An 11782-nucleotide genomic window follows, 5' to 3' on the forward strand; every position below is an offset into this window, starting at 1 on the left:
GTCTGGGTTTACTTGGTCCTGCCACAGTGCAAGGGGCCAGACTTGATGACCTCTTGAGGTCCCTTTCAGCCTTACAGTTCTGTGATCATCCCCATTTCACAGGGGGAGAAACAGGTACAGAGCGGGGAAATGAGGTTCCTGAGAAAACAGCAAATGAGCAGCTGCATCTGGAAGAGAACCTTGGAGTCCTGCCCTCTCCCCTTGGTTCACTGCTCTAACCACTAGCCCACACTCCCCACACTGTTATGTAGCAGCCAATAAAAGAGCTGCTGCTGTGTATCTGAAGCCCAGCTACCTCTCCCAGGATGTAGATTTCTGTGGTGGCATTGATCACACGGTTGCGTACTTGAATAAATAGACACCGTCTACTCGGCATAAATATTCTGGATAAATGGATAACCATCAATCTCCCCAGCACAGCTGTTGCCAGAACCGCCAGCCCTGAGATGCTCACTTGGGGAACTGTAAAGCAGAAGCTAATAATATTTAGCAGCATCGTGAACATGTAAATCCCTGAATCTTGCCCTCATCTTCATTATTCACCATGATGTTCTCAAGAATCAAATTAACGAGCCATTAGAGCCAGGAGGGGATCATTTTTCAAAGGCAGTCACAGCTTTGGGGGGCTCTGGGGACTGATGTGTTATCTTTTAATACTTTCTCCACCCAGAGAGACAAGCTAGGACGTTTCTCATTTACTCTAACCCCATCATCCACCCTTTCCCTCATCTGCGTCCCCAAAGGCACTGGAGTTTTGCCACCTCTGTGCTCTTGCAGCACAAACTCCCGCCTGGAAGAGCTGGTGTGAGCTGATTTTGTGAATGAACAGAGAACTCTTGGTTCCCAGCCAGGTTTTCCTACTCATGAGCATGATCACCTGCTTCCTCCAGTGCCTGCCACTATTACAGCCCTGTGGCTGAGCAGAAAAGGACTGCTTTGAAAATGCCTATTGCCTTCACCCTGCCAATGAGCTATGCAGGCACCCCGAGACCCTCCCCCCATGCCACCAACAACCCCCTAGCCCTAGGGGGGGAGGATGGGAAAATCCCTGACTTACCCTTGTGAAACTTTCAAGGTGATGAGAAAAACCATCAGAGGCACCCAACATTTCTAAACACCCATCCCCCTCTGATTGCTATGTACCCCCATCATAATCACTAGCAGGGGTGGGCGTAGAGAAGGGAGCTAGGAGACCAGTCCAGTTGAGGTCCAGCTCAGACAGGGTGCTATCCATCAGCAGGCTCTGCAGGCATTGAGTGCGGATTTGAGTCCGTTGCCTGAAGAGGTAGCTGAGCTCTCTCATCGGGCAGGGATCTCAGGGGATGCCTGGCTGCTCCACATGCATGCAAAGCATTCTCACCTTTGGCTGGGTCTGCAGCTGTCCACTTGGTTGACTCCAATGATCCATACCTGGTAGGCGTCCTGCTCTCCTTTTCCATCCTAACACCTTTCTTATTTGTAATAATACTCTAAGAAAAGGTGTTTTTTTTTAAAAAGCAAATCCTCCTGAGCCCAGAATTCCTCAGGCAGATGCACTTCTAAGGAGCCAGTTCCAGAGGGAAGCCAGAGCCCACCCTTTGAAAAGACATGTATTAAAAGAGAGAAAGAGAGAGATCAAATCAGAAAAGAAAAGAGAAGCCTGACACCTGCCTGGCAGCTGCTGTCTGATGATTAGCCGTTGAGATGCTTTTGCAAAGCTGCACGAATATGAAATAGACCAGAAGCAGCAGGAGGCGAGATATAAGTGTTCATTATTGGACAGAGGGGCTCCCTCTGGTGGAAGCAAGGACAAAAAGCTTTCTTGAACACTGTTAGTCCTTTCTATACGTATAGGAGCCCTGTTACTATAATGCTGCACCTCACAATCTATAACGTACCTGTCCTCACAACATCCCTGCGAAGTTGGGCCGTGCTATTATCCCATACTTTAAAGAGTGGGAATTGAGGCACAGAGAGACAAAGAGGGAGATTTTTCAAAGGCATAAATGGCACTTGCCTCCCATTGAAAGTCAATGGGAATTTAGTATCAGAGAGGTAGACGTGTTAGACTGTAGCCACAAAAACAACGAGGAGTCCGGTGGTACCTTAAGGACTAACAGATTTATTTGGGCATAAGCTTTCGTGGATAAAAAACCCAAAGAAGTAGGTTTTTTACCTGAAAAGCTTATGCCCAAATAAATCTGTTAGTCCTTAAGGTACCACCGGACTCCTCGTTGTTTTAATGGGAATTTCATGCTTAAGTGACTTTGAAAATCTTCCCCCCACCTGGCTTTCCCAAGGTTGCACAGGAACCCTGTAGAAGAGCAAGGACTTGAAGCCAGGTCTCCCAATATGCCAGCTAACCTAACCACTGGGCCATCCTGTGCTCCTACACTTCTACAACTCACCTCAAGACACATCCAACAGAGGCCGAGTTGAAGCAGTAACCATTCTGCTATCAACTCCAGAGTTATCTCCTTCCTGGACAAGACCACACTAAATATGGGAAAGTCACTCAAGCTGTCTGTCTGTCTCTCTGACCAGAAATTCCATCCCGACTTGAGGAAACTTTTATCAAAACTGGTATGACAAATCTGCGCCTTCCAGCCACACGCACAAAAAAAAAAAAGTTTTGCCCAAGAATTCCCAACCAGCTCTACCCACGACGCAATAGCAAATGTACTTGGTTCTTAGTCTAGTGCTGATGTGCAGGCAAGCCAGGCAGTTATGTGCGGAGAGTCAGGCTGACACATAAACAGGGATTTTTGTAAAGGGCAGAAGGAAACCAGAGAAATCCCACCACTAAATCATCTGTTCCCTGTTGCTGTACAGTAACTCTCCAGTCAGAGAGACGAGTTTACTTGCCCCACCCATCACCCTATGGCATTGAGGTCTCTCTGTGAGTCTTCCCACCCCAACTGCTCCTCACAGCGCAGCGACCTTCATTTATTGTTAATAATTAATAGGCACCTCAGCCACAGACCAACCTCACTGCACTAGGCGCTATACTGACACAAAACAGTCCCTGCCCTTTATTTGTGAAATTCCTGTATATCTGTTAAGTGCCCAGTGCCCCTCATATACTCTCCCCCAAAGACCCTGAGTATCGAATACCCTAAGTGTGCTGGTTTCTGTACCCATGTCTGTTGACAGCTCCTTCCATCTGCAGCTCACAATCCTTCCAATCCAGCATTTCTGAATCTGGGGTCCCCAAGGGTACTCCAGGGGCCCGGTTGATCAACCCCTCCCACTCCCTCAACTCCTCCCAGCAAGTCCAGCGGCACAGCGGGGCTAAGGCAGGCTTCCTACCTGCCCTGGCTCCACAACTGCTCCCAGAAACGGCTGGCACATTCCTGCGGCCCCGTGGGGGAAGGGAAGGGAGGGTGGCAGAGGGTCTCTGCATGCTGCCCCCACCCCGAGCACCAACTCCACATTGGCCAGGAACTGCAGGATGGCCTGTGACCTCCCTCCTGGAGCCTTTCTTCCTCCTTCATTCTCCTGGAGATCCAGTGCCTTCAGCAGGTGACCAGCTTCTGGAGCCTCTCTGGCTTGCAGAGCACAAGACTCAGGCTAACTTAAAGGTCGGCTGCCTCCCTGCAGATTCCTATTTAACTTGCTGGTCCCAGGCCAGATTCTTACACTTGTAAGTTTCCCAGCATATCCCCACAGATTTCCCATTTGAGTTCTCTGGCCCCAGGCTTCCTGTTGCTTCCAAATGGGATCTCTAGGTACTGAGCCTGCTGCCCAGTTCCTCCCCATGCCTCTACAACCAGGAAGGCTCGTGACACTTACAGTCCCTCCCCTGAGCCCATCCTGTGTTTTGTGTAATAGAACTATGGGCCTATTAGGATTTTGGCACACCACATCTTTATAAACCTCCTCTATGTCCTTAAACCCCACTGTGCCTGGGTCCTGTGGGACATGGTAGGCATTAGGGGCTACTAAAGGCACCTTTCCCAGCACAGTTAGAAAAACAGATCTTTTCATGCCTCTATCTTCAACAAAACTCTAGCCAGATTCTTCTTTTGCATTAAACTGGAGGCCCTTCCAAGTCCCATAAGTGGCCATTTTACCATTTGTCTGCTTTTAAGTTCTCTTCTCAGAACACCAACACAAGGACTCTGGTTATGCTTTAACACGAAAGAAAGAAATCCCTAATGTGTGGATCTCCTGTGACACGTGCATCTGAACTGAAAACAAAATGGCAGTTGCCTCATGAAGACAATGGATTCCTAGAACTGTAAAAAGGAGTGTTACACAGAAAACAAAGTAGCAACAAGTACATACTCCACTGCTTGGACCTCAGCCCTCTCTGTCTGGATGCCCTGTTGCTTCAAGCTACCACACATGTGAGCTAAGAAACTTCAATGAGAGTCCCTGAGGACTTCAGTTCTCCTCTTATCATACACAAGGATAATCATCCTGGCTAGAGCTAGTGTGATGAACATCGGAGATATCTGTATTATATTTTATAAATATTGTATATATATCTGCCTCTATGATTACTATTGTGCTGTCTGGTGCATTTGGGCAAAGAGTTAACTCAATTGTGGGTTGTTTTAGACCTCTCCGGTGTTATGACCACAGCATACACCTAGAGAAGTGAGAGAAGTTTGCAGCATAACTACTGGATTTTGTAAAATTGAGAACAACAAACATGAACCTCAAAACACAGAGAGAAAACAAGCTGCTCCCTAAGGCGGAGAGAGAGTTTAATTGATTTAAGCTAATTCTTTCCAGACTGATGCTGCTCACACACTTTGATACAGAACCACCTGGGCCTGCAAGAAGGAGCAGGAAACCTCCCCACTCTTAAAGTGATAGCTTGCAATCCACAACTGCAGATAGTGACTCTCTCTCAATTGCAGGTCTTAACAAACAAATCCACTGCTGGAAGGCTGCCTCTGATCCCCTTGGAGAGATGCGTAAATCAGATTGACCAAGTTCAGGGGTCTCAGGACAGGCAAAGGCATTTTGATCAAAAGACGGTGTTGGAACTCTGTGGGTGAGACACTGACAGAGAATCACACTGAGACCATGGCAGCAGCTGCAGGGGCACAGTCTGTCTTGCCCAGCTCCAGTGCTGTAGGTGCCTAGGACAAGTGGACCTACTGAAACTGGAAAAGGTTCAGATTTAGGTAAGATAATGTGTGTATAGGCCTCTTGTTGTTTTAACCCTTTCATCCCTATGTTCCTCTGGATAAATACATACTTTATTTTGAAGAGACTACGTTTTCATACTGCAGAAAGGAAGTCTGTAACAGACCCCAAAACCCAGAGGACACAGCACTGGTGAATATGGGTGCTGTGACTTAGGGACTCAGTCTAAAAGTGGGATGAACCATGGAATTCGACCCTGAAAGAAATACAGGTGTAGGTCCTAGTCCCTTGAAAGGGTGCCCATGGACAGAGGGAATGAGTGTTCAATGGTAAAACTCATGCTGGAACCATAACAGCTGGTCAAAAATTTTCCAGCAAAACTGTTTTTCCATGGAAAACGGGGCTTTCTACAAACCAAGTTTTTTGGAAAAAAGTACTGGCTTTCTGGAAAATTCTTTTGTTTTTTTTGTAAAACCAAACAACTGATAACCAGAATAATTTTGGTTTTTTGGCCCAAACCCCAAATATTTTTATTCCAAAATCCCACTGCAGTGCCTCATGGGAGTTGTAGTTCAGTTGCCTCATTCCCCCATTCTCTATAGGCTGGACTCCCAAACTGAACTCCACATCCTATGATGCATGTCATGGGAATGATGCACTACCTCCCCTCACCAAAAGGGAAAACCATGATGTATCATGGGAAATGTAGGCCAAGTGGGGAGCTCAGTCTAAGGAGGAGAATGGGAACATGAGGTACCCAAACTACAACTCCCATGAGGCATCACAGCAGAATTTCAGAATCAAAATATTTCAATTTTGGGCAGAAAGATTGGTGTTTGATTTTTTTGCCCCAAATTTTTTTCCCACAAGGGGAAAAAACCTTTTCAATCAGCTCTAATTCTGGTAAAGCTGAGTTCCTACACTTGCAGAAAGCGATGAGAAAGACCAATTTCCTGTGTAGACTGTAGAGACAGCCTGACATGTTTACAATTTAACTCTGGGTTTCTAGACTACAAAATGAAAGCCTGCACCTTGCATTGCCACAGTTGGGCTGGAATTTGTCTTGCAGAGGAATAGTTAGGAGTTAATTGTGATACAGGAAAGAGTTGATTACAGATATAGATGTGACAGTCTGCACTCCTATGTTCACTCCTTTTGCAGGACTATGATAAATTTTGTACAAAGTATGCCTTGTGAGGTATCATTTGAAAACTCATAATTTGCTGATCATTATTGTCCTGGTAAAATATGTGTGGAAACATTGCATGTAAAGTTATAAGATCCCTCTGTATGGTATTACTAAGACATGATTCAAGTCTGGGAGAGCAGCCACAAACCAGTTTCCCAGAAACAAAAGTCTAGCCAGTGCTTCAGCCAGGTGTCAACAAAATCAAATGGCCCATCACCCAATGAAGTAGCCAATCTTTGGTAGGAAAAAGGATATGGGCAAAAATCTACATCTTGACAAAGTAACAGCTGGGGGTTCCCATTCATACAGACTTGCTGCTTTCTGAACCTCAGCTGGAGATGATTCTCAAACTATAAGAAGAGAGAGCAGACAACCCAAATTCTCTCTCCCTTTCTCTCTACCTATAGCATCAATAACACTTGAAGAACAAAGGAAGCAGCATTGACCTGGGGGAGGAATTCTGAACAAAAGAAATTCAGCAAGACTGCTGAAACAGGTGGCAAGAGATATTTTTTTCTTTGAATTCACTTAGCTTGTTAAGTTAGGTATTAGTTGTGCTTTATTTTTATTTTCTTGTAACCAATTCTGACATTTATGCCTCATTACTTGTAGTCACTTAAAATTTATTTTTTCTAGTTAATAAATTTGTTTTATTGTTTTTCTAAACCAATGTGTTTGGACTGAAGTGTTTGGGAAACTCCATTTGGGATAATAGGATTTCTGCATACTGTTTTCTATTAATAAAATGACAGATTTTATATGAGCTTGTATTGTCCAGGAGAGAACTGGGCAGTACAAGATGTACATTTCTGGGGAAAGTCTGGGACTGGGAATTTACTGGTGTTGCTCTGCAGTGTAATTCATGAGTGGCTGGCCGTAACACTCATACAACATAACTGGGAGTAACACACATGCTGAAGGCTGTGTGAAAGCAAAGCAGTGTAAAAGGCACCCCAGGGTGGAGAACTGAGGGGGGGAAACTGTTCATTGCTCTAGATCGTACCCTAGGTAATGCCACACTGGAAAGAATTTTTTCTTACACTAACTTAGAGTTTAGGAAAGACCCAGTATTCTGTTTGGACAATGAAGGACAGAGCAAAGCTGAGCCCAAAAGATGTATTTAAAATGAAGGCACTTTCACCTCAAAGGCATGTATGTGTATGGGGAGTGTCAATAGGTAAGCTGGTGTTCTGGGAACCATTCCTTCCAGAGGCGCATGACCCTCAGCACAGGAGACAGGGAGATGTGCAGAAAGATGATGTGTCAGCATTTTATAAATATTCTCTAATTTAAGAATGAGGGAAAGATAATCTGGCACTGGACTGGATCTCACAAGCCGTGGGTTTAATTCCAGGCTTTGCCAGAGACTCCTTGTGTGGCCTTGGTTTAATTGCTTCACCTCTGTGTGTCTCGTTTCCTCTCTGTAACGCACGGAGAATACTGACCTAGCTCTCAAGAATATTGTGAAGCTAAATCCATTAGTGTTTGAGAGGACTCAGACAATAGTGAGGAGAGTGCCATAGAAAAGCTTGAGTGAATAAATGGGTAGATGTAGACAAGAAAACATCCATTACAGCTAAATTTCAGGCATTTAGTATCAAACTATTTTTTATTCCAAGAAATACTTTTGTTTAGTTGAATGTAAATTGAATTGTAATGGACTGTTTCATCTGGGGAAACCACTGGATGGGGGCTCTTGAGGAAAGTGACCTCCATTCTCTTATGGGAGGCCGAGAAAGATGAACATGACAGCTGCACATGTGCAAGTCAAGGAGAAAGAGAAGGCAGTGTGGTCTCCCCTCTGAAGCAGTGCTGCAGAAGGCGCTGCAGGTATTGCTGGGACACAAGAGGGTGAAATGATCTGTCCTACAGGTACAAGGCCCCATCATAGGAAAAGATTCGGTGATCCCGATCCAGATGCAGTGTTACCAAGTTAGGACCAATATTTTCAAACCCAAGTGCCTAAAAGTCATGTATCTAAATACATATTTAGACACACATAAGTGTCTACATTCTCAGAGGTGCTGCACACCCATTCGTGCCAATAGGAGCTGCAAGGTTTTGAGACCTCCTAGCTAGGTGCCTACATTTGAAAACATTGACCACAGTTGCCATTGGCTTCAGTGAGATTTTGAAGATGAGAGCTGTCATGGGCTGGGATTTTAAAAAGCATCTTAAGTGACTTAGTCAACAGGACTAGTGCGTTTTTCACTTGACAATGAAAGTCATGTAGGCACTTTTGATAATCCCACCCAGGGGCTGTATAGCTCAGTATGGGATGGAGTGGTACCCAATGCCACCACAGCACTGACCCTCTGCTCAGCTGGGAAGATGGATTTTTTATTGATTTTAAACATTACTGTGTTGAATCCAAAATACCATGAGTGAACTTCACCCACAGAGAAAACACAAACCTCTGGCTGCAATGATAACCATTAGGAGTCATGAGGCGGTCACAGGTTCCAAGGGCAGAAGTCATGAAAGTAAACCAGAAATACCAAGTCACCCATAATTAAGAGCAAAGGGAAACAGCCTAGTCCTGAGTGAGTCAAGGATTTTAAACACCACCACATTTCTGATTAATTAAAAGGTATTTATTCTGCTTGTAAACTCAGTGCAAACAGAGGTTGGCAGCAAAAATATACAGATGACAAATGAAGAGGTGTTTATGAAAGGCAGAGGATTCTGGAAATGTTGATTTCAAATTGAAAGACAGCAGCAGAACCCAGCATGGATGACCTGTGATTATTCACAGCAGCTGACGTGAATACCTTTTCCCTCTCTTAATAACCAATGATTTGCAAATACAGTACCATCACCTGCACTGTATTAATGCAGTAATTTAGGGCATTAAGGAATGCAATATCTGGCACTTGATGAGATTGTGGTTTTTGGAAAATATATAACCTCAGTATTTTCCATGAGCTGTTCAGCCCCAAGAGTATCTTGGGCTTCCTAGTTCATGCACTGCAAGTTTTTAGAAGTTGCACTGTACTTTTCAACTGTTGGTCAAATCATTTATTGTTAATGAGACAAACAAAATCTCTGTGGAGGCAGGAAATGGCTCTTTCCTGTACAAGTACAAACACCTGTTGGTTTATTTATACTTCAATTTGTTTTTAAAATCAAGCAGCTTATTATTGTACCTCAATTACACATGTAAAATGTAAAAGAATCCAGCATCTGACTGTGACTCAGCTCATTAAATGAAGAGCATCCGCCATAAAACCCATTTGTGAGCTCTCAATGAAAATCACCTCAGATTTGTTTTCACTGCTCTGCATTGCAGGGAAAAACAACAGTGTAAACTGTTTAATCAACAGAAGAGTTGAATATTTACAGGGATAGTCTCATCTTCAGGAGGTAAATCGCTAATGGACAAAATGAGAATGTTTTAGAAATTTATATTGTGCTACTAAAAATACAGGATTTAATCTAGCAACAGTTAAAGAATCACATGGCTGAGTTTATGATCCAATTAAAGCATGAAGGTCAGTTTGCTTCACAGTCGTCATCAAATAAAATCACTGCAAAACGGAAGGCAGAAGTAATTTCAAATGAAAAAGTTACATTCAGATGTGTTGGACGTTCCACATGGTAAGGTTGGAAGTCGAGTAGCAAGCAGGCCAGCACATTTATGTTCCAGTCAGCATGCCCTGTGCAAATCAATTCTCAAGTATAAATGTGTAAGTCTGACTACATGCACAGCCTTCCAAAGTCCTAGAATTCAAGGCTAAAAGTCTTTAATGGACCCTGTTCTAAAAGGATTTTTACATTAGGCTGCGTAAGAACAGATTTACTAATAGCAAAACTTCCAGTGTAACAGAAGAATGTGTCTTAAAAGCCCAACTATTTCTCTGTACATAGTTATTTCTATAAAAAGCCAAAAGGTGCATGTACATTGATATCCAGTAGAAAGGGTACATATATTAAAAGCTTAATATTAAAGTGCATTGCCCATATCAAGAAAACAGCAACACAGTCTCTATGGTATTTGAGATATGCGGACAAATGCCACAAATATTAAATGGCAGGTGGGAAAACATTAAGACAGATATAGTGATTTAGAGCTCTTTAAAAGGCAATTTGAGTAGACAATACGAAATTTCATATAGCTCCAAGGCACACACAACAAAATACACAAGAATCAAAGCCTTTAAATTTTTTTCCATGAAGAAGCAAGGGCCATGTACTGTCAGTTAATCACCACATTGTTAAACTTCTGCCTATCATCACATTCAAATATATCACTGGGCAACACAAGGCAGTGATGGCTACCTGCAAAATCTAGGTTCCTATATCCAGGTTTTACCAGCTCTGTTCAGTTTGGTGAACCTGAAATCCTATTCTTGTGGAAGAACTATAAAATACATCCGAAGAAGTGAGCTGTAGCTCACGAAAGCTCATGCTTAAATAAATTTGTTAGTCTTTAAGGTGCCACAAGTACTCCTGTTTTTTTTGCGGATACAGACTAACACGGCTGCTACTCTGAAACCTATAAAATAAATGTTTGGCTCCTCATGGCTTTACAAGTCATGTGATAATTCAGCTGTTTTCTATCGCTTAACTCAATAGGGATCAACAATAGGGAACTCTGGAATCATCCTTAATAATTAGATTGCATATGCAAACAACAGCAACATGATTGGCTCAGAAGTCAATTACAAATGTTTTTTACTTCATCCTATGTCCAATCAAATCACACATACAAAGTTCTGTCACCTGGCTGGCTAGATCACATGACTATACTTTTTCACTAGCTATCTAACATCTCCCCGGTAGACTGCTGGCCCAAATAGAAGGGAGTAGTTTTAGTTACTAGAGTGACTGTCACTATAGACACCCTAGAGGAAGGAAGTTAGGATAGATGAAGAAAGCAAACTGTTATACTAGAAATCCACAGCCATAGCGGAAGCATTTCAAAATATTACAGATGAAGATATTAAGATTAAATTTGTAAAGGTGCCTCAATCTAGCTTCTATTTTTGCGTTACAAACTACTAGCATTTTAAGTGTTTCTTTACCTAATTTGTATGCATCATTGACTCTGGGCACAATAACAGTATTTGTATTATAGTGTCCAGAGGTCCCAATGAGGATCGAGGCCAGTTAGGTTAAGCAATGTACACACACATAGGAAGACTTAGTCCCAGCCCATGAACGAGTAGAAACTGGGTTGAGGCTTCTTTAAAAATGTGTCTGTTTGAATGAATGTAGCAATATATACTGTATGCTGACTTCATGTTTAATAAGCTTCAAGAATTCTCAGGGTAAATATTGATATCCATCTCAGTCAATATTTATCTCTTGGCTTAGTTCCCTACATGTTCACCTAACCAAGAGTCAATACCTGCTTAATAGCTCAGAAAGTGTGTACAAGGTACCTTCAATTATGAAGTCTACAGAAGATACCATCTCGAGAATTTGCAACATTAGCAATTCAACATCGAGTTCCAATCTTATTTCACTCTTCCAAGTGCTTAAATCTGATTTGGAGCACACCATTCACACAGC

General features: G+C 43.1%; 1 protein-coding gene across 3 annotated transcripts in view; it reads right to left on the minus strand.

Moving 5' to 3' along the window:
- Window positions 1-11782, minus strand: part of LOC120383727 (bMERB domain-containing protein 1-like) — a 73330-nt gene that overhangs the window by 50941 nt on the left and 10607 nt on the right. The window contains exon 1 of one of the 3 annotated variants that reach the window (XM_039501930.1): window positions 1361-1459. The exons of 1 other annotated variant lie outside the window; for it this stretch is intronic. In XM_039501930.1, coding sequence (XP_039357864.1) covers window positions 1361-1439 — 79 coding nt within the window. In that variant the 5' untranslated portion in view covers window positions 1440-1459. Of the gene's footprint in view, window positions 1-1360; window positions 1460-11782 lie in introns of those variants that run through there. One more of the 3 variants, XM_039501928.1, reaches the window with a different exon arrangement.

This window comes from Mauremys reevesii, linkage group 15, assembly GCF_016161935.1.
Source record: "Mauremys reevesii isolate NIE-2019 linkage group 15, ASM1616193v1, whole genome shotgun sequence".
Lineage (NCBI taxonomy): Eukaryota > Metazoa > Chordata > Testudines > Geoemydidae > Mauremys > Mauremys reevesii.